This window comes from Oryzias melastigma, linkage group LG23, assembly GCF_002922805.2.
Source record: "Oryzias melastigma strain HK-1 linkage group LG23, ASM292280v2, whole genome shotgun sequence".
In the NCBI taxonomy this organism is placed as follows: Eukaryota; Metazoa; Chordata; class Actinopteri; order Beloniformes; family Adrianichthyidae; genus Oryzias; species Oryzias melastigma.
The window spans coordinates 19,109,894-19,137,783 of record NC_050534.1 but is presented as its reverse complement, the minus strand read 5'-3'; the positions used below and the strand labels follow the sequence as shown (position 1 = coordinate 19,137,783).

General features: G+C 39.9%; 3 protein-coding genes across 9 annotated transcripts in view; 2 read left to right on the top strand and 1 right to left on the bottom strand.

Annotated features, from left to right (window-relative positions):
- Positions 1–320, bottom strand: part of fgd6 (FYVE, RhoGEF and PH domain containing 6) — a 31,789-nt gene extending 31,469 nt beyond the window's left edge. The window contains exon 1 of the mRNA XM_024286282.1: positions 183–320. Coding sequence (XP_024142050.1) covers positions 183–192 — 10 coding nt within the window. The 5' untranslated portion in view covers positions 193–320. The remainder of the gene's footprint in view (positions 1–182) is intronic.
- vezt (vezatin, adherens junctions transmembrane protein) lies at positions 190–17,737 on the top strand. Of its 7 annotated transcripts, none has more exons than XM_024286305.1 (12): positions 190–314; positions 1,711–1,848; positions 4,903–4,992; positions 5,070–5,254; positions 7,222–7,512; positions 9,419–9,565; positions 9,692–9,839; positions 9,909–10,261; positions 10,346–10,539; positions 12,382–12,488; positions 12,578–12,785; positions 14,906–17,737. In XM_024286305.1, exons 1-12 carry the CDS (start codon positions 225–227, stop codon positions 15,424–15,426), a joined length of 2,472 nt encoding a protein of 823 aa, XP_024142073.1. In that variant the 5' UTR covers positions 190–224; the 3' UTR covers positions 15,427–17,737. The 7 variants fall into 7 exon arrangements, with proteins under 7 accessions (XP_024142073.1, XP_024142063.1, XP_024142115.1 ...); XM_024286295.1 differs by having other exon boundaries at positions 9,407–9,565; XM_024286347.2 differs by lacking the exon at positions 190–314 and adding an exon at positions 681–959.
- A 3,024-nt stretch (positions 17,738–20,761) lies between these two features.
- The window catches only part of LOC112155028 (methionine aminopeptidase 2), a 9,929-nt gene continuing 2,800 nt past the window's right edge, over positions 20,762–27,890 (top strand). The window contains exons 1-9 of the mRNA XM_024286395.2: positions 20,762–20,855; positions 21,221–21,391; positions 24,043–24,129; positions 24,212–24,274; positions 24,344–24,446; positions 26,030–26,191; positions 26,272–26,453; positions 26,551–26,645; positions 26,715–26,811. Coding sequence (XP_024142163.2) covers positions 20,783–20,855; positions 21,221–21,391; positions 24,043–24,129; positions 24,212–24,274; positions 24,344–24,446; positions 26,030–26,191; positions 26,272–26,453; positions 26,551–26,645; positions 26,715–26,811 — 1,033 coding nt within the window. The 5' untranslated portion in view covers positions 20,762–20,782. The remainder of the gene's footprint in view (positions 20,856–21,220; positions 21,392–24,042; positions 24,130–24,211; positions 24,275–24,343; positions 24,447–26,029; positions 26,192–26,271; positions 26,454–26,550; positions 26,646–26,714; positions 26,812–27,890) is intronic.

Sequence of the window (27,890 nt, the reverse complement as noted above, 5' to 3'; positions counted from 1 at the left end):
ATTAAGAAAACTGTAATTAGTTGTGGTTGGGGGGAAACGGGGTGGATGCGACTGTTACAAAGCTGGAAAAGCCCCATCCTCGTGTATAACACATCAACTAAAGCAAATATTTAAATTTGGGTTAGGAAACTACAATTCCAGAGTGATCCTCTTTGCTAGGTTAGCTGCTCCTCGACACAAACCTGTGCTCATGACTCCCGACTTGCTCCTTTCTCCATGAGTAAATGTACTTTCAATGGAAATGCAGGAAAATCTTCGGTTTTTCCGCCGTCGACACCATTGTCAGCGTGGAAAAGGCCGCAGTGAGATCACCGGTAGGTCCACAGTTCCTTATCTCGCCAGCGTACACGGGGATAAAGTCAGGACGACAGTTACTTTTTCCATTTTTCGAAGTTTTCAGCCACGGTGCTTTTCCAAGCGGATTGATCAAAAGCCCGGGAGAGTCTTCCATTAACTTCCGGTTTGGTCTTGTTAAAATAAATCTCTTATCTTCAAAGATATACGTAACCTACTGTAATTTATTTCAGTAACGTACAATTATACTATATTAGTGTCTATAAATATATATTTATAAACGCAGAATATGTGTAGTGAATATAAATTAGTATTATTTTTATTTACTATTGAAAACAAATATCGAAGGTTTTATTTTGAAAGCCAGTTCCGGTAACTTTGTTGCCATTTTTGCTAACTCCATTTCCTCGCGTTGCTTTCCAAACTTTTAGGCTTTGACGTCCAAGTAACCACTAGAGGTCTCCTAGCGACAAATTGTGTTCTTTTTTTAACATGACGAATAAGTGGCGGCCGGAGAAGAGCTTTATGGGAAGTGAAGTTTCGGGGAAATTTAGCTGCCGGCTAGCTATCAAGTTCTCTACAGCTGCCGCCTTCAACTTTAGAATGGTTAACGTCGATGGCGGAGAGCGATGACTGAGGACTTTGACGAAGATGTTGTGTTTGAGGTTTGTGGTTTTTTTGCGCCACGGTTTGTAGTTGAAACTTCTAAGCGACACTTCTTTCATTTTGCTTAAGTTCAAACGTAAATTCATTGATAGCTCGGTGTATGCTAGCAGAGATGCTAGATTCCTGCTAGCTAGCTAGCTACCTACCCTGTTGCCATGTTTTGCATTTTTTTTTAATCCAAAACGTCCACATATTTGGCTCGTTATTCGGCGGATTTCTGCCAAGCAGCTTTGCTGGTCATGAGAGCGGCTGAGCCGGAGCACAGTGCTGCTACTGCCGCTCCTGTTTCATCATATCCAGGCTGGTGTTTGGAGGTGGGGTTCCTGTCAATGCGTCGGTTCTTTAAAAAAAAAAAATGACAGTGGAGTCGTCGAAATATCTGAATGATGACACAATGAGCTCAGAGTGACGATGCATGTGAGTACATTTATTTAAGTTTGAAGTGTATGGATGCTTCCAGCAGGACAGGATTTTCAGCTGCAGAAGAGCATCTCTGAGATAAGATCTGGATGACAGACTGAATTTGAAACAGCACCGACTGTTTATTTCTGTCATGGAAAGCTGCTTAGACTGAATGTCTGTCCGTGAAGAAGGATGGGAGACTTACAGGAGGTAAAATATCAGTTTAGTGGTTTAAAGGTGTTTCTCAGCATCCCTCCCTGAAATGCAGGAGGATGGAGGACCAGTGCGTCAAAAAAGCCATCATGTTTGCAGAGGTGCTGTTCTAGATGTCTCATCTCCTGTTTGCAGAACTCGCCGCTTTTCCAGTGCCTGCAGGATTTAGGATACACCGACTTCGAGGCATGTCCGACGGCATCGCAGCAGGAGGAATGTGGAGGACAAGAGGAGGACTTCATCTCCGCAGGAGAAGACACTCAGGGAGCTTCAGTGAGTCTCCTCCGAACAGACATCATTGTAGGAAAACAAACCTGAGCTTTTTCATACAGAATTTTATTTTCTGCTCCTGATTCACAATAATTTTGAATACAGAAATACTCAGATGCTTAATTTTATTAATATTTGTTCTCCATCATCAGAAAAAAATACCACAAGAACATGCTAAAAACTCCCAAAACACAATTTTATATTAGAGTGCATTGGGTCTTTATTGAACTCAACCATGGATTTGTACTCGCAACGTTTTAGTCTCAGGGAAAACGCTATACCACAAAGCCACTAAATCTGTTCTCCCTAAATTTCTATGAGTTTAGCTAAAGGGGCTTTTGTTATTTGTTTATGGTCTATGTTTCCATGCGGACTGTACACGTCTAGGATGCAAAGATTGTCTTATGGGTCATTTCTAGGAAGACTCAGGTACCATAACAACGAGCTAATGGAGCTTGAAAATGTGGGAAACATAAAAACATTGAAATAAAAAACAAAAGTGTCCAGTCCAAAATCTGCAAGGCAGAGCTTGTGTTCCATGGCTGCACTACAGCGATGCATGAGCACCTGAAGAGGAAGCACATTGACTGAGTATGATGACGATGAAAGAGGGATCGACTAGGTAAACTAAGTTAACATTAGTAATAGGAAATCATTCACTTCATAAAAAATATTAAAATTAAACTCTTGAAAAAGAAATCTTAGATGGTTGATTCTTTATTTTCCCTTTCTATATAATTAATTCAGAAGAAATGTATTGACATTATACAATAGTTAAAGAAGTGTTACGACAGTTGGTCTGTGTTTAAAAAATTATGATTTTTTTGTATTGTGTAACAGAAGTTAAAGTTAAATAGGTATAATTTATGAGTAACAGCTTGTTTCATCATTCACAATAGATTTTAGATTTAAAATACAATAAAGCTGCTTTATTTTGGGTCTCTGGTACGTTTTGATCCAGAGTAAACAGAATGTTGAGATCTAATGGGAAGCTTCATGCACATATCCCGCGCTCCAGGTCGATATGGGATGTCCTGATTTCCATGTTCTCTGCCTGTGAGCGTCCCCGTTTGACCCCTGCGCGCCGACAAAGCGCCACATATCGACCGTCTGCATCACCTCTGAAACACGGGGACCGTTTCCACCCCGTCTGTGGTCGTCCTCCACTCATCCTGCAGTTTGAGGTTTGAGTCGCCGTGATTCAGTTCGCGGCGTCCTTGGAAGCTCAGCGTCACATGACCCCCACCCTGCTTCCCTTCCCTCCCCTCCTCCTCCTGCGACGGGAAACCGCTGTGTTTGGTTTGCCGGGGAACTTTCCGTGTGTGTCACGCTTCCTCTGAGGAGTTCAGGAGGACGAGGGATTCTGATCGGGATTTCAAAAAGTTCTTCCATCAGGAATTTCCTGGAGCTCCGATAAAGCTGGAGCTTTTTCTCAGTGGCTCTGTGAAAACAGATGAAGGCTTGTACTTTTGTGAGGCACTAGTGCTCAGATTGTGCAACAGTTGGAAAGGAATCTGGATTTGATCTCAATTTATTAGTGTAAACAGCATATTACTCATTATTACGAGAGTATGATGAATCTTTTTAAAGCTTTTTAATCTTTTATTGTTATTATTTTAATTAAATTAGAGATGTTACTTTTATTCATAACTTCTTTTTTTGGTTTTAAGTGGAAAGTAAACTTTAAATAAAGATTTCTCCTTTATTATTTGAAGCTTTTTAGACTTCAACTCTTTTGTTTTACCTTCAGACTGAACCAAATGTGTTTTAAATGCATAAATATAGACATTAAGATAGCAAAAAATATTTTTTTTTTGTCTTTAACAAATTTAACTTATTGGTTTGTTAATTTTTAAACCCTTAAAAATGGTGTTTTACCATTCCTCAATTAATACAAAAGCAAATTGATTATTTTGATTTGATTATTTTGTTAAGATTACGTTTAGTTAATCCACCCCCTGATAAATTAAAAAAAATGTCAAGTTTTGGTAAAAGGGATGCACACTGAACTCCTGCCTCACCGTGAGAAGTTCAATTCCCGGCTGGGACCTTTCTGTGTGCATGTTCTCCTCATGGATTTGTGGGTTTTCTCCGGGCACTCCGGTTTCCTCCCACACTTCAGACACATGCTTGGTGTGTGCGTGTAAGCGTGTGGCCCTGCAACAGCTGGGTAAACCCCGCCTCCTCACACAACACTGGCTGGGATAGGCTCCAGCAACCAATTCAACAGGGATCCGGCTGGATCTGAAGGTGGATGAATGGTCTCCATAGTAACAGCTGCTCACAGATTCAGCATCAACCTTTTTTTTTTTTTTTTACAGAAATGACAGAAAATACTGAATGAAATTAAATTTACTTTGCTTTTAATTGGCTACTTAGATTAACGTAGTTATAAAAAAACAGATTATTAAAAAAAGTATATAAAAAAATTGCCATTTCTTGCATCTTCATTCCTTAATCTTGCTTGTAATTATTGGCTAAATGGTTCTGTTGGTTTGCTGTTGAATTATTGTCGTTTGGCGTGATGCTCCGGATGTTTAAGCCGCAGTGTGAGGCGGCAGCTGAATCCCGTTGGGCGTCGGACTTAGACCGTATTAGCTGTGGGGATCGCTTCCTCTGTACCGTCCGGATAATCCAGTCTGATGCCGCGGAGGAGCAGGAGACCGGATCAGTCCCTATCAGTAATCGATACGACTGCCGCCTGGAAGCGTCGGCTTGCTGCGACCATAGACCTGCGCTCAGACGAAGATGAATCTATTTTTAGATGAGACCTAACATAATCAGATTAAGGTTACATTAATCCTTTACAATTAGGATTTTTTCTGTTTTTTTGCAGAAAACAAAGTGGGGTTGGAAGTGAAAAATAAGTCTCTTGTACTGCTGTTGTGACTCGGGAAATCAAGTTATGTTGACTTGGACACACGTCCATATGGACGTGTGTCCAAGTCAACATAACTTGATTTCCTGAGTCACTCTGACGGCTTTTGGACTTGAGACTTTTGGAAAAACTCTGGTAATTAAGCTGGAATGTTAATCCCAAACGCGTGTGACCTGCAGAGAGGACGCTTACGGAGACTGGTTGAGGCCTTGTGGACATGGAGTCCCTTTTTCCAGGCGGGTGGATCCCAAAAGCTGGAAAAGCAGCTGGTGAGCAAAGAGAGGTTTGGAAAACCATTTTCTAGTTTATTTTCTTCATTTTTTGGTTAGTGTTTGCTTCCCTGCAGGACTCGGTGTTCGGTCAGTACTCGGTCCGGTGCATTCTGGACCAGGACGTCCTGCTGCAGGAGGATGTGGAGCTGATCGAGCTGCTGGACCCCAGTCTGCTCTCCCTCAGCTCATCGCCCTCCGGGTCGCCCACCCGGGCCAGCGCCCTTCCCAAACCCAGCTTCATCTCCAAGCCTTCCCTCTGGTACATTTATTTAAGCTAAAATCTTAAAGAATCAGACGTGTTAGCTCCCGGTTAATCTCCATGGTGTCTGTCTGTAGACAGCTTCTTTAATCACCACGACTACAAATTTTTAATTACCTAAAGTTCTAATCCTGAAGATTTTGGCTCAGATTTCCTGCTGTGCACGGAGCTTCTTTGCAGCCTGCAAGCCTTCAGAAAAAAAACAATGTTTTTGCTGAAGTTCTGCAGTTATTCCTGCGACTGCTCTGCATCAGTCGCTGTTTGACAGCTGAGAGCTCTCAGATTGTTTTGGAAGGCCCGGACTTTTCCGGAAAACGCAGTCCAGAACCTGGTATGTTTTGGATTGTCACGATCGACGAGCTTGAAACAAAACCATTTTGGAGGGTGAAACCTTTTTCTTTTATGGTAAAATATTGTTTTAGGAACGCAACGTGTCATTGCTCTGAGTGGAATCAGACAGGCACCTACAGGATCTTAGATTCAGGCGTTTTAGCTGAGGCTCGAACTGGGACTCTCATAGGTTGTGTCCAAATTCCTCCCCTAACCCCTGACTACTAAAAAAACTATATAGTGCGGGACTAAATATTACTTTGGATTTTAAAGGCAATTCAGACACAATGCTCACTACTTTTCTTTCATTTCACTAAACGCCAGATATGACATCACTGATTTGACAAAGTCAAAATTGAATCAATACGAACATTTCACGTTTATTTATGACTCCACTGTGTTCTGATGGTGAAAATGTGGATGGTTTATTCAAAAATTAAATTTCGACTGCAATGCATTGTGGTCTGTTCGCTAATCTGGTGAGCATCAATGTACGCTAATTTTTCACAAAAGGTTTCTAGTGCACCTGATTTTGGCATTAGTAGATTCAGACAGCACTAGAAAATGGCAAACAGACTATATAGTGAGTAGGGGAGAATTCGGACATAGCATTAGTTTCAAGGCTAACTTGCTAACTGACTGCGCGACAGACAAGCTACCGGTAATATTCAAGAGGAAAGAGAGGGCATTTCAATTGTTAAAGGTGTTGAGAAAAGAAAAAAAAACACTAGATCGCCAGTTAAATCTGTTGTGCATTAACAAAATGCAGGAAGGAGTGAATTTCCAAGCAATTTTATATAAGTAAAACAGACAAACCTCTGCTTTGAGCCCCTCTTCCTTTTTTCATCCTTAACCTTTTACAGAAGCACTAACAGTGCCGTTATTGATGTTATTGATGACATCCGACTTTTTAGCTATTGTATTTACATTTTTAATCATTACTTTTTTATATATATTTTTTTACATGAAACAAATGTTGCGTCAACCTGTTTGACAAAAAGAAAATAGTGAAAATTAATTGTGCTTTAACTCCCCCTCCAGCAGATGACACCCCAGGCGGCCGCCTAGGTCACCTATGACCTGCGTGTAGGCCTCTGGTGATAAAATCCATTAATCAATTTTAATCAATCCAAGCTTAATAGAATAATAATCGATCCATAAAAGTAGAAATCAATGTAACGCACAATGCTAGCTTGATGCTAATGTATAATGGGATTGCTAATGCTCGGTCAACCAAAACATACATTACTGACTAAATTAACAGCTTTATAAACTCACAGACATGAATTTTTCAAACTCTTTGGGAGTGATGATTTGTCGTGTAAAACAGTTTTTTGCTCATTCTTTCTTCTTCTGGAATAAGGTGTAATGCTATAGTGTGATCGCCACCTAGTGGCCAAACTGAAACGCCCTCCAGGAGAGGCGGAACAATCGTCCGTTTGAGAATCCATGTAACACTGTATGTAATTGATTTCTAAACAAATGTGTCTAAATGTGTAAACAAAAAAAAAGTCAAAATTATTGACACCCAGCCCTAATCACGTGTATGCAAGTTTTTGACATTTTGTGACGTCTCTCTAAAGACAAACCACTTTTTTTTGTGACGGGTGACGTCTTCCTCCTCTTCCTCCTCTCAGGGATGTGGCAGCGCTGCTGGGCCTGGCTGCAGTCCTGCTGGGGCTCTGCTCCTCCTCCTCCTCTGACGGCCCGTGGCTGCTGGCCGTGGCCCCATTGGGCCTGACGCTGCTGGGCTGGGCCGGGCTGAGGGGCGCCACCCTGTGGAGACGAGGCCGGATGCAGAGAGCCGCCCACAGCCGGGCCACGCAGCTCCAGTCTCTGGTCCACGACAGCAAAACTCTGACCGGACTGTCTCGCAAAGCCCTGTGTTTGGTGCAGGAGACCGAGGTCATCTCCAGAGGATTCACCCTGTAAGTGTGCTGCTATCACACCGTTCACACTTTTAATCAGCAGCTTCAGAAAGTTTTCCTATTATTCCTAAATTTTCAGCTAAAATCACAGATTTAGTTGATTAATGTAAAAATAATTTGTAACGTTTGGAAAAGTTTGTTTTTTGTTCACGAATCACACATTTGAAATACAAATAATTATGAAGTGATGCTTCTTCATGAAGAAAGGATCTTTGACAGCAACTTAAAAAGGAGAAAAACAAGCAAATTTGTAAAAAGAAAGTTGATGTTTTTGACAGAAATATACACAAAAAACAATTTCTTCTTCCTTTGTTTTGGAAAACTCTAAAATATTATTTTACAGTCAATATATACAAGATTTTGGGGCAACATTTATGAAACTTTGACGATCTTATAAAAATTATGTGAATATTTAGGGGTTTTTTGGGGGCCGCCATAAAATAAATATTAAACATTTATGAATTAAATTGTTAAATTTTGAGTAAAATGTCAAAATTTTGCACACTTTTCAAAAATGAAGAATTGAAATGAATACATTCATAAATTTATACATCAAACATTTTCATTTTACAAGGATAAAGTCCTGCTTTTTCATGTTGTCATATTTTTACAACTTCTTTCTAAAAGTTTAAAACTTTTAACTTTTTTGTTGACTGTTTTCTCACAGTTTTGAAACTTTTTTGTTTAACTTTAATGTTTTATTTTTAGATTTTTTTTAATATTTAAATACTTTACAGCTTTTTTCATTTTTTTATGACTTTCGTTTAATAATGCTGCAACTTTTTTTTCAGAATTTTTGTCTTTTATTTTTAAACTTTTTTTTTATTTTGCAACTTTTCTCTAATCATTTTTTCTTATTGTTTTGCAACTTTTTTCATACAATTTTACAACTTTATTTTCATAATTTTTGCAAATTCTTTCTCATGATTTTACAGCTTTTTCTTATAAAATGGGGACTTTTTTCCCTATAATTTTATGACTTTATTTTCTCAATTTGAATACTTTATTTCTTTCAATTTTGCCACTTTATTTTCTTAATTTTAATGCTTTTTCCCCAAAGTTTTATAACTTTTTTCTCTTATAATTTTGTGATTTTACTTTCATATATACAGTAGATTTTTTTTTTTACTTTCATGGTCACTCTAATACTTTTCAAAGTTAGAAAAACTTTTACCTTGTAAAATCATAATTTTTAAAATAAAAACAAAGATTAGATTCTTTATAATTTTGGCCTTTTCCCTCATAATTTTATGGCTTTATGATACTTTTTTTATGACGGCCTAATACACCATCATATTTATTTTCTTACTTAACTGATAAATAATCAACAAGTAAACAGTTTTCTCATCAGATCTTTGTTCTTCTTTTTGATTTTTTTTCTCCAGAATAAGACTTAAATTATTTAATTAAATTAAATAAAACAAACAGTTATGTTTTTGATAGACTTAAGGCAGGGGTGTCTAATTCAGGCCTTGAGGGCTGCCACTGAACCTCCTTATTGGCTTAGCACATCTGATCCAGGTAACCAGCTACAGATGAGGCTGGATTTATGGAAAACTAGCAGGAGGCCGGCCCTCGAGGCCTGGAGTTGGACACCTTGACCTAAGAGAATGTCATGTGTTCATAGAGAGTGATCCGTCTCAGAGGTTCTAATGCAGCTCTGCTTTGCATGTAACTTGGAAAGGCCCCGCCTCTATTCCTGCGCCACAGGTCCATTACCTGCAGGTGCTTTCGGACGGAACCGAGCGGCCCCGTTCCTTTAAAGTTTTTTGAGCTGAAGCTGCTGATGTTGTTGCATTTTGTCCGTCTGTGTCCGTTGTGTTCTGTGTTGTGTGTGTTGCCCCCCTGCCTCTTCGGGACGTCTCCACAGTTGTATCACATTTCACTTGTCAAGTTTACTCGACAGGGTGAGTGCGGCCAGCTCCTTTAGCAGGGCGGGGCCGGCGGCGATGCCACGCGGCCAGCAGCTCATCGGACTGAGGAAGGCCTTGTACCGGGCTCTCCGCTCAGCCTTTAGAGCCTCTCGGAGGGCCACCTGTCACATGCTCAAGGCATATCCTTCCCCAAAAGAGAAAAAGGACTTTAATAACTTTGAGTTTTTCATTCAAGAGTGTTTTTTTTTTCTTTTGTGTAACTGGATCTTTTCTGAGAGTCTTTATTATTCTTAACTTCTTTTAACGTTTCCTTTGAACTCTGAGATCGATAATGTTACCAACTACGTGTGCGCGGTTCCTCTGAAAGAGCTGGGACTCGGCTTGGGAATCGAACATTTGGGGGACGAGCAGGCGCAGGAGCTGACCGACGACTACAGCCTGCCTGCTCTGAAGGTCAGTCCTGCCGGCTGAACGGCGAGTTCTGCGGTAAAAGGACTGACCCTCGGCCTCTGTCGCCCTCAGATGCTCTTCCAGCTGTGGGTGGGGCAGAGCTCTGAATGTTTCCGGCGGTTGGCCCTTCTTCTGTCTCCGTACCGCGCAGACGAGCCGGAGGAGGGCAAGTCCAAAGCGGCCGGCACTCCCCGCCTCCCGATGCACCGCTCCATCGCCGCCATGTCCGAGCCGCTGCACCACGCCCTCGCCAGCTGTCTGGGCGAAGTGCAGCGCAGCTATGACTTCCATCGACACTTTGAGACCCAGCCCAGGGCGGCGGGCTCGGACAGGACCGGGCGAGCCCGAGAGAAATGCCGGGAGCTCAACACCCTGCACACGTCCATCCGGAGCCTGCAGCTGCACCTCAAGGCCCTGCTGAGCGAGTGAGACGCACACACATCCTGAGAGGAGGCCATCAGCCCAGAACAACCAAACGCTTAGAATATCTCCTCCTTTGACGCCGTCAGGATGATCATCCTGGAGGACGACCTGGAGAAGCTGATGGTGTCCAGGGAGCTGACGGAGCTGACGCTGGACGGTTACCAGGACCTCAGCGAGCGGCTGCAGCAGCTGCAGCCACACATGCAGGCCAGCACCAGCTGCTGGGAGGACACCGTCAGCCAGGTGGAGCGCATGCTGAGACGAGCCAACGCATGCACAGGTGAACCGACCTTCAGCCATCGGAGTTTCACAACCACTCAGGCTCTCCCAACGTATTTAGAAGGGATGATTCAAATACTTGAATATTTACGATCTGTTCCCAAAAAATCAAGTATGATTGTTTAATCGCTTATTCACGATGTTTACTAATTTAGTATAGTAGAACTCCGCTTCAAACATTATCTCTCTAAATTACAGAATAATGTTGGATTTGTTTCAATTTTTGTGGCGATTCGACTAAAGGGGGAAAAAAGTCGGTTTATAAAACTTTGGGCACCCATGTTCTAGAGCACGTGTCAAAGTCAAGGCCCAGGGGCCGGATCCCGCCCACCGGGTAATACTATCCGGCCCTCCAGATCGTTTTATTTTATTGTTATTAATGACCCGATGTTATCTTGAGCTCTTTACTAAGTTGTAGAATTTTGAAAAAATATATTTTTCTTTAGAGTAAAATACTGAAAATTTAAATTGATTTATTCTGGAATAATATTCCTGAATTTTTATTATTCGCAATTATGTTTAAATTTACGGTTTTAAAAATTGGCATTCTGCTAGCTTTTTGGACTATTTTGGCACCTATAAGGATTTTTTAGGCTGTTTTTGGAGTTTAGCTAATCTTTCAGCTACATGCTAACTGTTTTGGCTAATTTAGGCATTTTTAAAGTTTTTTAGGCTATTTAGGAGGTTAGCTAATTTTCAGCTACATGCTAGCTGATATGGCTAATTTAGGCTTTTTTCTGGTTTTTTTTTTTTTTTAGGATATTTTGAATTTTAGCAATTTTTTCAGCTACAAGCTAGCTGCCAAACCTAAGTGTTTTTTTTTAGTTTTTTTTTTTAGGCTAACTTTGCATTTAGCTAAAATTTTAGCTGGCTATCAGCTTCAGTGTTTTCAGCAATCTTTCTAAGAATCTTCAGCTATCAGCACTAGCATCTTCAGCAGCCAAATTCAGCTTACAGCATTCACACTAGCATTATTGCAGGTTATGCTATAGATCTAGTCCATAAATATGTTAAAAAATTACAGTATTAAAGTTTAGTTTTAGTTTATCCTGTTTGGCCCATGACTGAAGGTGTTTTGGATTTTGGTCCTCTGTGCAATTGAGTTTGACACCCGTGTTGTAGACACTTAAATATCGGTATCTGTCACAGTTGTAGGGAAAATATTAGTTTATGGTATCGGCCGAAAAAAATGAGATCGGCCCATCCCTGGTTTTGTTTAGAAGCTTTGGTTTGAAACAGAAATGTCTGGTTGACACCAGTCTTAAAACAAAGTTCAGAACCTGATCTGGTCTCGGAATGTAACTTAAGTCCAAAATGTGTAAACGTGAACCTCATGTTTAGAGGTCAGACAGCTTGTAAACTGGTGAAACTTCATGCTATAAAAGCAGATGTGATCCTGACTTCCTTCCTTGTTTATTTGTATACATTCAGACAAAGTGAAAAAGGATTTGCTGCAGCGAGCTCTGCGTACAGGACGACATAAACCACAGGACACGTTTCTGGATTTAGTAGCAGGAAGTCCGACTCTGAGCCTGAGGGCATTTTTTTTATCAGTGATTTGTTTGCTTTTACTGAACACAGACTTTTATCAAACAGTTTTTAAATGAAAGTAGTAACTTTAAATGGAGGAATTGCACCTTTTTTCTTTCTAAATCTATTTCCACGTCTTCAGAATCATTCAGACGAGTATCTAAGTTCTATTCTAGTCCACATTTCCCACTTCCTTTACTGATTCAGAGACTATTCCCAGCTCAGAAGGAAGTCGCTCCGCCTCAGCGCAGGAGAAGGAAAACCTCAGGAGTTCCCGCATCAACGCGTCATCTGTTTGTCAACTTCTCTGCAGGTAACCCCCCCCCTCTGGAGCGCTGTGATCCTCCTGAGCCTGCAGCTCCTGCTCCTCCTCCATCCTTCCCCTTGATTCTGGATAAAGACCCGGTGCCAGAGGAGCTGGTAGGAACACTTTCACCTGCCTCCGAAATGGTCATGTGTAGCGCCGCGTGCAGTATCCATCCGCCCCCCTGTGTGTCTCCTCCACCCAGGAATGGGAGGCCTACGTGTCCGACTCGGACTCTGACGGGGAAGGAGGGGGGTCATGGTCGGACGTGTTTTCTCCAGAGGAGCGGGAACGACAGCGGAGGGAGAGGGAGGAGTCCCGCCGCGTCCTGTCGGAGCTCAAAGCTGTCCTGGGCTTCCGTGCGTCCGAGGGGGAGAGGATGAAGAGGAAACAGCTGCTGTTCAACGACCAAGGTCTGCGCTGGCGGCACTGATATTCCAGGAATGAGGTTTTTTTTTCTGCTGGAGTGTTTCTGCTAACACTCAAAGTGACAGCTCTAAAAACTCATGCTAATATTCTCCCATTTAACCATTTTTTTGCACATCTTTTCCACTGAAAGCGACGGCTGGTCCTGTTTTATTTAAAGGTCTTCTCTGGCTCAATTATACTAATGGAAGTGATGGAGGATGATAACTTGCTGCAGCAGATGGTTTGTTTCACAGAACCATCTGTCAGTGCAGAAACGGTCAATAGGAAGGGCTTCTAGACGACGACTCAGCAGGTGACTCAAGCGTCTGTCAAAAAGTCCACCAAAAAAACACAATAATTAAAAAAACTTTTGTCAGAATGTTTTTTTCTGAGAAATAGCTGTTTATTTCTCTATAGAAGTCTATTGGCTTCCTGGAACCAGCAGGTACTTGTTTGGAACGCCATGGGGGAGGAGTCACTCTCTCATATACAATCAATGGTGACACTTCATTGTGGACAAACTTATTGTAGCAAAGCTAACAATTGTCATCACCTATCGCTGCCTCAGCACTGATGGAAATGCAGCTTTAGACTCCACACGATTTCATTAGCGCACTAAACTCAAAGTCTCGTTCTCCACATTTAACTCCCCCCTTGGGGAGTGGTGACCTGCAGACATAGCTGCGCTCCAGAACCATTTGTTATGGAGAGAACATAGTCTCATTAAAATACGTATGTGCGTACTTCTTGATTTGTAACTCTTTCAATACGTTAAGTGCGTAACTTTGTGTACTTTCAATTGTGTATTCATTTGTACAAAAATACAAAATATTATTTATACATGCACACCTTAAAATTAAAGCAGCTTACAACTAACTACACACACAAATCTTTAAAAAAATACGCACAAATCCCCTGTAAACCACACACAAAACCGCATTTACGCACAAATCAGATGTGAAACTTCACGTATCCAAGATTTGTGTGTAAGTGATGTGTTTAAATGCTGCTAGAATGCTGGGTCATCAGAGTCAGGTCATCTCTTAATTATGATTATGCAGTTTTTAGTCAAAATCAAAAAGTCTGTATCGTTTTTTTAAGGCATATTTTCTGCAGATCAGCAGGAGCTCATTAAAAATTTGCCTCTGAGTTGTGGGCGGGACTGTTGGCGCATAATATCCCAGCATTCCTTTGTTCACAGTCTTGCACTAGCTTGTGAACCCTTACAACCCAAGCTAACATTAGCGTAGCAAGAAAAAAGAAGAGCAATATCAGAGCTATCCAGTTGTACAGTTTAGAATAAGATGTCAGCTCAGACAAGGAAAATGAAGACATTCATGGATCTATCTGTCTGCAAGTGGATGAATCAAAATTGTAGTGGAGAAAGGAGACTTTGGCCCCGCCCATGGAACCTGAACTCTTTCAAACTGCAAGTTTTTTGTCTGCTCCAACACGGTTTGAATAAAGAAATGTATTACACATATAAAAAATGCTCCAAGAACATGTTAAAAACACCAAAAATATGATTTTCATTGGACTGGGTCTTTAAAAGATAGAGATATGGTGAGAAGCTCGGTCACCCGAAGAGACTACGTTTCTCAATTCACCTGGATTAAGTGACCGGGGGAAATCTGAGCAACTGCTGCCGGATACACGCAAAAAGATGGATGGCTAGATGGATGTATCTTTAAAATAAAAGTGAAACCAAATGTAAACAATTTGGTAAGAAGCTAATGAAAATAGAGCTTTTCAACACAATTTTGCAGAAAGTATTGTTCGGCACAGTGGTGGGAGTTTCATGATTTTGGTTAGTTTGTTACTACAGCACCTGGTTACTTTCTAAGTTTTAAAGTCCAACTTTTATCACCTTTTGATCTATTTAAAGTGTTCTCAGTGGTCTTTTAATTAGGCTTTCCCTGTTTTTAGCTTAAATCAACATTTTTTGTCATTTTCTCGGACATAGTCTCTGCAGAGCAGCAGTTGTAGAGGCGTGGAGCAACCCCGTCCCCCTTCCCTTCACTGAGTGCCCTCGCTCTAGTTTTCACTTACTTTTTTAAAAACTCTTTCTCTCTAGAATTTTTTTGGTTTCATTTCCGAACGTTTCGTATTCCTTCGTGTCTTTCAGCTGCTGTTCTGCCATCGGCTCTTAGTGAAAGTTCAGATCCTGCGACGGAGCTGTCCGACAAACTCCTAGATGAAGGAGGGAACCACGTATCCCAGCCCTCCGCAGGAAACGGAGAGGAGAGAGGGGAAGGAAGAGCTGGCAGGGGGACGCCTGACCCCTCTGCAGACCCCACGACAGAATTCAGCTGCGGCGTGGAGCACGAGGACCCCGGAGCCACAACGGTCAGCAGCAGAGGAGGGGGAGGAGCCTCAGAACTGCACCAGTATGATGGTGTGGAGGGGGAGGGCCAGGATGCTCTGGAGTGCTTCCTGAGGCCAAAAATCCTCGCCGTCACCGTGATGGACAGACTGACTGAGATGCACGGCTCAGAGACTGTGAGTTTCAGCTCCGCCATCGCCGCTCAGGTCGCCGCACGCTCGCAATCGCTGATGAGCATGGAGGAGCAGACGTTTGGAGATGATGAGGAGGAGGAGCAGGAAGAGGAGGAGAGCAATAGAAGAACAGGGGAAGGACAAACCTGAAAGCTGACTGCTTTAATGACTGTGTTCATGGGTGTTTGTGTCTGATCCACAAGTCGGTTTCACAGCTTCTGACACCAGACGCTTTCATCACCATCGGTCATCCGTCCACGTCTCGGTTTGTGAAGCCACAGTTCTTAATGTTGATGAAACTCAGGTACCAGAACCACAAACACAGAACCTCACCCTGTTCAGGCTAGACCAGCCTTCAGTTTACAACCAGATAACAGAAACGACAAACGCTCTGGTAAAACCTGTGATCAGACAATGATTTTCACTGTGGATTTGTTTATGTTGACATGGAGACATTATATTTATGTCCTGCAGCAGTTCTGGACTGCAGGGGCCAGATTGTTTTCACAATTCTTCATTTCATTTTAAAATATATATCCTTGCTACATTCTGAGAACCTTACAAAAGTAGCACGCAACGAGCACTTGTTAAAAATAAATAAATAAAAGTGATGACATCACTGTGGGAGAAACCATTCAAAAAATAAATGGGGCCAAAATCTCCAACGGGGCTCCAAAAATATTTCAAAATCCACTAACAAAGCAAAACACACTTGTCAGAGATATCCTGGTAGTTTTAAAAAATATTATGGTTGGACACAGGGCCTAAAATTTTTTCCACTTTTCCAAAAATGTTTGTTCAAGCGATCTTCACAAAAGGCCACTATCTTGAATTTTCCAAACAAAATTCCTTTTGAGTACCTTCTACAAATTTAAACTCCTCCTTTGGATTTCAATCTACAGCCTCATAACTCCTCAAAAAACCTTTGTTGCTAGGGAAATCCAAAAATTGACTTTGGCTGATTCTTCTAAAAATGACATAGATCTATTCGTCACCTCCAGGCGACCAAAAAATAAAATGGTTGCTATGAGATAAAACTAACAGAAAAGCTGCCATTTGGAAAAAATAAAGAACATTTTCTTATGAATTTGTCTCTGATCGGGCTGTAGCAGCTGCTCAGTCAATGAGAGCGGGGGTGGGTAGAGTCTGTAGGCTCAGCTTTCAGCAGTTTAGTTCGATTTTTGTGAATTTTTTATGAATAATTACAGTAAAACCCATTAAATCAAAATAGGTTTTGTTCAAGCAGTCTTCAAAAGATTTTTCACACATGCCACCAGGTGAAGTCTCCAACCACAACCAAGTTTTGTTGACCTTCGACCTCGGGAAGAGGCCACTATAAAAAAAATTAAAAATCCTTTAGTACCTTCTACAAATCTAAACTCCTCCTTGGGATTTCAATCTACCGCATCATAACTACTCTAATATCATTGGGAAGCTACTTGAGGGGGTAAAAATGTTGGTTGTAATGTTAGTGAGCTAGCAAAAGTGACATTTCCCTGTTGCTCGCACGGTTTTTACCGAAATAATGTGAAGCATGAAATACTTGATTCCTTGGCTCAAGCTGGACAAAACAATGTCACATATGAAATGAATATATTACTAATGTGGTCGTCGTTAACAAAAAAGCTTTGTTGCTAAGGAAAGACAAAATTTTACTTTGGCTGATTCTTCTAAAAATTCCATAGATCTGTTTGCCACTTCCAGGCAACCAAAAAATAAAATGGTTGCTATGGAGATAAACCAAAAGGATAGCCGCCATTTTGAAAAAAGTTCTTCTAGTGATTTTGTCACATGCAGATTGAATCAGGGGGGTGAGAGAGGGGTGGGTAGGGCCAGTAGACTGAATTTTGAGCAGTATGTTTAGTCTGATTTTTGTTAGTTTTTAATAATTATTAGGGTAAGACCCATTAAATCTAAACAAGTTTTGGATTGTTACTGAAAAACATTTCCAGATTCTAATTTAACATGAACATCTAACAATGAAATTCAACCAATCTCTGTCTGATGTCACACTGTGAACCCTCTGCTGATTTCTTACAGACGTGTATAAAGTTTGCAGAAAGACTCAAAGGAGGGTTATTTTTTTTTTCTCTTAGAATCGAGGTTCAGTCTGGCCCCTTTCTGTAATCCATCTCTGTGACACAACAGAGGTGTCATATGGCTGAAATCACAATCCTTTTCCAGGTAATATATTAGAAAAAAACTGTTGTAATCTAAGAACTTGTGAAAAAATGACAGAAACTTCTCAACGTCGGTGTCTGCTCAGTGGAATCGTGCAGAGCTGAATAGTTTCATTGAATGTAGTTCGGTGTGGTGAGGCTTTTTCTTGAACTAATGGGTCTGGAGAAGTCCCAACGTCCACTCCCTCCACCATCACTGGTCGTTTTGTCACCATGTTTGCCTTTGTCCCTCCACCTCCTGCGTTTTCCAGCGTGAAATAAAACACCATCCTGGAAATGTTCATGGCAGTCTCTCCTCACTCTCCTGTTTCATGGGAGGGGGTCAAAAACAGGTTTGGTCGGTTTTTTATGCTACATTTTGCTTTTGTCTGATGCAAAGCAGCTGCTGACAGCTCTATGAACTTCCTCCTGCTTTAAAGTCCACACAAACACACCTGCTGCTTTCCTTTCATTACACTTTATCTTACTTTTTGTTAAGAAAAATACATTTCTAATTAAAAAAAATTGAAATATTTGTGATTTAATTTACAAATCAAAATTTTTCACTAATGAACAGTTCTGGAGGATTGTCAAAACTAAATGTATAATTGATAAATCTATACATTCTAAGCATTTTGGTGATTAGAAAACTATTTCAAACTAGAAAAGTTGCATCGCCTGCGATAACGCTAGTTTGTATGCTTTTTGCTGAAAATGATGACGCAATTTACTTTAATTTCTGACGGGATATACTGAAAATACACATGCTATTTGCAAAATGTTAAATTTGCTAAAAGACTGGAATTTTTTGTTAAAGAACTATTAGCCCCAAAAAACTAGCTTGTTGCTTAAATACTAGCTAAACTTCAAAATAGCCTAAAATTCATGAATAAACTAAATTAGCCAACAATGTTAGCCTGGTGCTAAAATAGAAGCAAAACTCTAAACTAGCCTATAAAAACTCAGCAGATATCAAATTAGCCCAAAATGTTAGTATGTTAGCATTAAAAAAACGCAGTAGATGCCAAATTAGCCAAAAAAGCTAGCAGATTAATTGAATACTAGTTAAACTCCAAAATAGCCTAAAATTCCTCAGTAAACTAAATTTGAAAAAAATGTTAGCCTGTTGCTAAAATAGAAGCAAAACTCAAAATTAGCCTAAAAATCCCAGTCGATAACAAATTAGCTAAAAATGTTAGCATGTTGCTAAAATATTAGCTAAACTCCAAATAAAAAAAAAATACTATTAAAGCTTAAAACATACACCAAGAATATATTTAAAGGGTTGTTGCTAATCTGATAAAATTTTGAAATCTGAAGACTTTCTTATTTACTTCTTATCTGGCATATTTTGCTCAATGTTTAAAAAACTATAAAGTTAATAAATACCAAAAATAGGTCCAGAACAAGTTGAACGTCTTGATACCAAGATTGCTGAAATCGCTGAAAGTGTAAATAAATTTTTTAAGTGCCGAAAAATGTACAGAATGAGCAGGAGAATCACAATAGTGTGAAAGCATTCAAACAAAAATGAGTTTTTAACTGCAAAAATTAAGAGGAAGACTTGTAACAGTTAACCTCTTGACTACAAGAGAAAAAAAATGTTCAGTAAAATATCTCCAAAAACTACAATTCCCACATCCCCACCCCTTTACATCTGGTATCATTAAAAAGCCCCAAATGTCCTCCAAAAGATACCAAACGGAGATTATTCTGTCGTAGGCAGTAGGGTGTGTATTGACAAGGGTCTTGCAATACGATATGTATCGCGATAACTAGTTATCAGGGGTTTAGGCGGAAAAAAACTATACAAGACTGAATGACACTCATAAATATTTAATTAAAAATCATCTTGTCGGGATTTTAAATTGATACATGTACCGATATCATGATGTATCACTGAATCAATTTTTTTTTTCCCCTCATACCCCTAGTAGGCAGTGGTTGGGAGTCAGAGGACATTTTTTGTGTCTTGTGTAAATTCCAGCTCTGAATATGTTTTAATTTGGCGTAAAGAAAGGGCTCAGGAGATGAAGATATCTATGACTACAGATCAGCTTGGTCTACATATTTACTTCAGGGCTTTTACTTTTCTAACCAGTTATGAGACTCCAGCAGTGAAACATGTTGAAGCTGGGAGGTGAAGGAGTTACCCAGGAGGAGGTGAATAATTCAGGCGATGAAATGTAGACCTTCAGATCTGAGACGGGAGTGTCAGCAGAGAAAAACACACATCAGGATGGTTTTGTTTTAACCTTTGCTTTTTTCCCATTGACTGTATATGAGAACTGGACCGAACAATTGTAATGTCACACATACAAAATTACTTCCCTCAAACTCCAACCAAATGAAGCCAATTCAGTCCCGAGTTTGTTGCGAGACGGTTGGCACCATGTTGGAGCCAAATGACGTCAGTAAGCAGTGATCGAGTAATCTGAGTCATTGTTTCTATGGCAACCATTCTCACCAATCAGGAGTGAGTTTAATGGAAGGCCACGCCCCTACCACTTGAATGTAGGCTACACAAAAACTGTCAAAAGTTTTGGATGTGGGGACCAGCAGGCTCCGCCTACTTTTAATTTTGGGTTTTGATTGGTCAATTTATAACTTGAACTACAGTAATTATTTCATGGGAAAAAATGAGGATTATCTAAAACATGTTATTATTAAGTGCTAATAGATGTTTATTTCTATATAAAAGTCTATGGGACTGTTTTCTTGGAGCCAGTGGGTACTTCCTGTTTGGAACTCCGGGAGTCATTAAGTCCAGTTCTCGTTTACAGTCAGTGGTGAAAATCGAAGCAGGTGGATTCTTCTGCTTCCAAGTTGAAGTTGATTTTATCCTCGTTTGTCGTTATTTTGCATTCTCCATCTGCTGGTCTTTCAAAATGCCTCCAGAGTTGCAGATTATAGTCTCTTTTTCTCTGGTCTTGCCCAAACTTTTCCAAGAAGACGTTTCAATTTACTAAAATCTGGCATTTTAACTTTGTTAAGTCATTTTTTGCTAAAAGGAGGCATTTCTTCTCTTTTATTTTTGCCGTTCTTTAGCCAGCTGATTTTATGTTTCTGCTAAAGCTAGCTGTTTACTGAATTTCCCTGCGGGGATAAATAAAGTTTATCTTAAATCTTTTCATTTAAAAAAAACAGTTTTGCATTGTCGTTTCTGTTCCTCTGAATGAATACGTGCAGCCTTTAGATGGGCTGATTCCTCCACCTGCTGGTCTGAGTGGCTCTCTGCTTCCTCTGCCCCAATATTCTCTTTATATATATATATATATATATATATATAGGGCATTGCCCTTTTAGGCGGCCAATCAACGTCGACACTGCCTTTCAGCTGATTAGGTATGTTTTACGCTATGGTGCGTTCAATTACCCGAATTCAGCAAACTTTTCTGGAAAAGCACCCTAACAACCAAGGTTAAGGACTTTTTTTAATTAAAAACACAGGGGACGTCATACTTTCGCATACTGTTAATACATAGAACTTAAATCTGACTAGAAAAGCTCTTTTCAACGGAGGGGCTCTAGCTTACATTTTTTTAAAACGTATTTTTAATCATGTTGGCCAATTTTGCGATAATTGGATGGGATCTAGCTAGAACACATTCACACATATATTTCTGTGCATCATTCTACATTTGCATCGCATGGAAAAAAGGACAATACTTTGACAAAATATCAAAAATATTAGCATACGTTTTTAATATTAGAAAAAATCCGAGTGTCAGTGAAGGCACCATGGCGCACTGAGGTCTCACAAACCCTCGCGCTTCCTTTTCCAGCAGCGCCTGCGATCATGGCGGACGTTGTGGCGGAGCAGATACTGGAGCCGAAACCGCTGAAAGACCGGGAGTTAAACGGGGAGGCGGGGGACAAGGATGAAGCCGACCCGGTAGACGAGACGGCAAAGAAGAAGAAAAAGAAGAAGAAGAAGAACAAGACCGCCAACACAGGTAAAGCTACCTCATTAACTCCCATGCTAGCAGGCTTACCGTCCAGTTAGCAAAGGTTACCCGCTCGAACGGAAGATACACAATTTCAAAATAAGGGCATGAATGTATTGATATTTATAATTTCAAATGTTTGTTTAGCTGAGTTGCTTTAGTATTATTTTGTTGTTCGTGGACTTTATCACAATACATTTTATTACATTTAGATCAAACTTTTAACGTGTTCATCGTTTAGTTTTGCAGTCGGGTTATCGTAGTTCTACATATTTACTTGCACTTCACGTTAGTTGTGGGTATGCATTGATTTTGTAAAATAAATAGATGTTATCCTTGAGACCCTAATTAGTAATTGCTAAATTTCGCCTCAAGTTAGCAGCTATATAAAAGGCACTCTTACGGGGTTCTTGAAACTTAAGGTATTTATTTTGGAAGTCCTGCCGGAAACAGAGCTGTGTAGCATGTTTAACTTGCTGCTCGTTAGCCATGCTTGTTTGAAGCCGTTTGACACTGGCTCCCTTCGGGCCTAATACAGCAGGTTTAGCTTCGGTTAACACCCCAACCGGGATAACTTTCATGTTGTGCTTTTATCGCTAAATTATTAAACTTCGTTATTTATATAAAACACTTATGTCACGTGAGCCAGTTTCTTCAATTCTCAGCTGTTGTCTGTGCTGACCACGCCGAGCCTCTGCCAAGTTTCGTAACTACTCCTTTAGGCACTTTTATGTAATTATACCTGTTTGTCAACACTGCTTTTTAAATTTAAAGTCACAGGATAGCAATCAATTTTACTGAAGATTTCCAGGGTTTCTAAAAACATTGTAAACATTGAATTTAAATATATATATTTTTAGCTTCAATCAAACGTTGTTTGTAAAGTTTTTACCACGTTGGAAATCAACATTTTTTTATGTTTATGAAGTATTTTTTGAATATATATTAAAACAGATCAATTTAAATTAAGAATATTGTATTGATATTTGTTAAAGTTTAACATGTAAAAAAACACATTTCCTTAAGTTAGTGTAGAAAATTACTTTTTACTGTGGCGATTACAGCAGTCTTATTTCCTTTTTTTTTTTTTAAATTTTTTGACACATTAGTTCTGCTGATGTCATCACGTTGTGACATACTTTAACCTGATCTACAAGGGTTTGTTTTTTTTTACCTAGTCATATTAAAACTTGTGTTGTTCTCAAAACATTCCTATTACACAACAGTAACATGAATAATCTCCTTTGAGATTTCTGAGCATCATAGATGCTTTATATATTTTTGTTATTGTTCTATGGTAAACAAACTTTTACGCTTACGTGTTTGGATATTTATCAGTTTATACATTTGTATTACAATCAGCAAAACTTAATAAAATGGGGAACGTTGCCTTTTCTCCACCTGGAGAATTTGGTTTTAATAATGATTTATCACTGTTCTTTACAGTTTCAAAAGTCTAAAAGTCTTTTGGTTTTGATCTTCAAATCGTGTCTGCAGTCGGACTAAAAGCTGAAGGATCTCAGGAATGTTTTAACCCGTCAGTCTTCCAAACCGGTTAGGCTTTTTCCTTTAGAATTATAAAATTACAATGAATTATTTAGCGTTAATTTGGCAGAAAATTTTATGATTTGGTTTGAACCATTTTTCACCCAATTTATGTAAGAAAAATCAAAAAGATAAATAAAAAACAAGTGGAATTTTCTGGTTTTTGCTGCCTATTTTTTGTTTTTCTTGAAAACATGTTTCTCAATGTTGCTCAATGAGAAGTTTTGAGTTTCAACTGTTATTTATTTTTTTATTTTTTCTTCTATGTGATACGTTTTTGGTGTTATTTACTCATTTTTTGCTGTTCTAGAGATTCTCTAATTCAGTGGTTTCCACTACAACAAGGCTGAAGTGGGCTGCTGATTAAAAAAAAATGATTTAGCTTGGAGTTTCCTTTAACTTTTGTGGGTAAAGTTTATTATCTACAGCTGCTATAAACTATTTGTTTTCTAGATTTAACCATTAAAATGTGATTTAGATTTTCTATTAACTATAACTGACAAAGTAGAAGCAAAAAAAAAAGCCGATGCCAACTTCAGCTTTGTCTGACTTTTAAGGTACGACGGATAAATAAAAACAAAAACGAAGACACTAAAACTGGTATTTTGAAAATATGATCATAAAAAATGTGAAACTACCATTTGAACAACTTGATTAGCAGCATACTTGTAAAATTAGACAGCCGGTTGCATTATTATTATGGTATGTTAGAGCAACTGTCAAAATAAATCCAAATTTGGTGTAAATTCTTCTTTCTTTAGTCTGATAAATGCAGCTTTCTTTTATTTTAAAGTCAAAGATTCTTCTTCTGTTTCCTCTCTTGTTTTTTTCTGCCAGAGGAAACTGTCCTGAATTTTTTGTTAATTCTGCTAGTTTGGAGGTTTCAGTTCAGCAGTCGGATCAGCCGCTTTAGGAACGTAGCAGATGGATTTACAACCGAGGAGCTTGTGGGATGTGGTGGAGAATCCAGTTGTTTTTCAAAATAAAATTCTGTCTGAGTGTGATTAAAAATAAAATGTCTCTGCAGCCCGGTACTGACTGGTACCACTACGCGGTAGAGGAATTGGGAGGTTCCGTTCTAATGGACTGTTGTTTTATTTTTCTCTCTGCTGCAGCTGTAGAAAACGATGCGGATGAAGTGGCCGAAGTGACCAAGCAGCTGGAAAACCAGGCGATAGAGGAGAAAGATAAAGAAGAGGAAGGTGAAAAATGTTCCAGAAATGCTTCTGAACAGCATTTTAAATTAAAACCTCGGGTCTAACAGTCACATGACTTCTGTCACAGATGGAGATGATGGAGAAAACTCAGCAGGGAAGAAGAAGAAGAAGAAAAAGAAGAAGAAAGGATGTAAGAAAGACTTATTTTAAAGTTTGAAATGCAGCACACAGGGAGAGTTTTATTGTTTGTTTCTTTCAGCCAAAACTCAAACCGATCCCCCGTCTGTTCCCATCTGTGAGTTGTACCCCAGCGGATCGTTTCCCATCGGACAGGAGTGTGAATATCCTCCTTCTCAGGACGGGTAGGTGTTCTGGTTTAACCGCTGACCGTCCTTACAGGCTGTGAAACCCTCAACTGTTTTTCAGTCTGAGCTTTAGATCCTCCTGCCTCATCCCACGAACAACTAAGGATTTTATTCCCATTACAAATCTGGGTTATTGATCCGATGTGAGCAGAGGAGTTTAAATATCTCAGGGTTCACGTATGAGGCGAGATCGGAGCGTGAGCTCAACCAGTGGACCGGTGCTTAAGAGCGGTCACTGTACCGGTCCGTTGTGGTGAAGAGAGAAACCAGAAAGCAAAGTTCTCAATTTTCGCTAAAGCTACATTCACATCCGCTCAGCAATGTGCCTTCGAGCGACCACTTCCAATGAAGAGTCTGTTGATGTGCACAGACAGACTTCTTTGGGCTTCAGTGTTTAAAACTCCCGTTTTTATGTGTAACTACTAAGGCTGTGATCGTTAACGCACTCGATTAATCAAAAATAATTACTGTGCCAATATTTGTAATGCAAATGAATTACACCCCGAAATCAAACAGTGCTTCGGTTTGACTGGGACGGGTCGGGCTTCTCTTTACTGGGTATTATCCCACTTTTATCGTGGTTAAATTGTTTTTTTTTTTTTAGTAATTTAATCTTGATATTTTTGTGGTTTAGATCACTTTTTTTTTTTTTAACACAAAAAGCGGACTATTTGATCCATGGTGTGGTGCGTTGTCACGGTAACGTAACATATCGCTGAGCCTCGTCTGCAGCGGCAAAATAAAACAATATAAATGCTGATTGTCACGAAGGTTAATAAATAAAGCATCAATTCAGAGAGAAAGTTCACCTCTTACTGCTTGTTGTTGTCCAGAAAATGAAGAAAAGTTTTTATTTTTTTATTATAAAGCAGCCTGCCCTGTGATATATTGTGACATGTGACCGAACTTTTTTTTTTAGGTCTGTGGGTTCATTTTTTATGGTTGTATAGCAGCATCTCTGTTTTTCTCAGAGTAATGCTGCTTTTTTTTTCTTTGTTTTGGTTTTGTTCAAAAGCAGCATTTTGTCATATAAAGTGTAAAACATTGTGATTAACAGTGATTAATCACAATCCAAAAGTTTGATTAATCTGATTAACTTTTTAAGTCAATTGACAGCAATAATTACAAATAAACACAGTTTTGTCTGAGATTTCATATTGTTGTTATTTGCAGATAAGTTGTCTGAAAATACTGTAACTAAAAAAAACAATCGTGATTGTTTTTTTTTTCCAGGTTTGCAATTATTAGTTAAATTTTTTAAATTGATTCCAGCCCTTCTAATTACACAAGTATTTGTGGTCGTAATTGAGCTCTATGTACAAAACACCCAGCTGGAGAGGCTACGTCTCTCAGCTGGTCCGGTCAGAGGCAATGTGGGGTTCAGTGCCCAAGGACACTTCGACACATACGCAGGAATCGAACCCCTCAATCTTCTGATCAGGAGTTGACCGCCCATTCGCTGCACCTTCGATGTTAAATCTGCAGTTAGAGGTTATCTGTTACACTGAACCGGTTTGTCTCCAGATCGGACTGTTTTTGCGTTAGCATGGTTTCTTGATGTGTGCCGATGTCCGTCTCAGTCGCAGCGCGGCGTGGCGGATGACCAGCGACGAGAAGCGGGTGATGGACAAAGCCAACGAGGAGATGTGGAACGACTTCAGACAGGCGGCGGAAGCGCACAGACAAGTCCGCAAGCACGTCCGCAGCTTCCTGAAACCCGGCATGACCATGATCGAGATCTGGTGAGGACTTTAGCTCGTTCCAGACGTCTCTGCATCGGAAACAAACAATTTTCCTGACTCTCCCTCCTCTGCTGCCTCAGCGAGCGTCTGGAGGATTGCTCCCGGAAGTTGATAAAGGAGAACGGGCTGAACGCCGGCCTGGCCTTCCCCACCGGCTGCTCCCTCAACCATTGTGCTGCCCACTACACTCCCAACGCCGGGGACACCACCGTCCTGCAGTACGACGACGTCTGCAAGATCGACTTCGGCACACACATCAACGGTACGCACCAGTTCCTGCGGCTCTGAAACTGCAGATCCTTCGTTCTGTCGCCGTTTCCACTAAATCCAACTCACCTCTGCTCTGTTTTTGCTCGTAGGACGCATCATCGACTGTGCCTTCACTGTCACTTTTAACCCCAAATACGACAAGCTGCTGGAGGCTGTGAGGGACGCCACAAATACTGGAATCAAGGTGGGGGGGCCTGGAACGCCGCTCGGCCCGTCCGGTTCTGCTCGATGCTGAACGTTTGCTGTGTTGCAGAACGCCGGCATCGACGTGCGTCTCTGTGACGTGGGCGAGGCCATCCAGGAGGTGATGGAGTCGTACGAGGTGGAGCTGGACGGGAAAACCTACCAAGGTGTGAGCTCGCATGACAACGTGCAGACAGTTAGTTTACAGAACTTTAGATCTGATGGTGAAGTTTGACATTTTCACTCTGGATTTGACCTTTTAACACCAACCAGTTCAACTGTTGACGCAATCAATGTGAAGCAGCTGATTCTGGTGCAGAGAAAAGCAACACTTTGTTAGTAATGTGTAAGAGCAACGTTAGCGTTAGAATCAGCTGATTCACTGTAAACCGTCGAAGATTTACGATATATCAAGATCAGGATTTTGTTTTTAGTAAAATGTAGAACTTTACATTTCACCACAATTCATTCTCTGAAATCGAATTGTTTGTGGAACATAAGAACAAAACAAAAATACTAGAAAATGAAGGCATCCTTTGCTATTAAATAATTTGTAAGATATTTGATGAAGTCTTTCTTGTAAAGATCCATATTTGTTCTCTTTACATATCATTTCAGCTTGACACATGGGGGGGATTAATTTTTGTAACTTTCTTTTGTAAAGTCCAGGGACTTAGGTTCTCGCTTTTTATTTTATTTTTTTGCTTCAAACATGAGAATCTTTTTTCATTACAGTCCATATAAAGTTACTTTTTCACCTTAATATTACAATCCATTCTCTCAAAAGTAATTGTTTTTGACGTTTGACTTTGGTTTTTCTTAAAAAAAAAAAAGTCTGCTTTAAAGTTCCACTTTGGTCATTTTTTAAAATCTATTTCAAAAGCGTTCCCATTTGTATATTAATTAGGATTTTGTCGTTTTTAAACAAAATAAAAAAACAAAAATGTTTTCTAGAACATAGTTTATGCAGAACTGCAGGAGTTCATTCCAAATTTTCCTGAGTTGTGGATGGGACTGCTGGCATAGTGGAAGCCTGCATTTATATCCCATCATCCCTTTGTTTACATGCTCTCCCTCTAGCTTACAGCCCCTCACAACCACAACTTAACATTTGTGGTGCAATCAACAACTACAAACCATTTGAAACGGCATTTTTTTTTAATTTAAATTAAAAAAACTTGATCTTAATTTTTGTATAAATATATTTGCCCTCTATTATGAGAAAAGTGTATCTGTATCTTTCTTT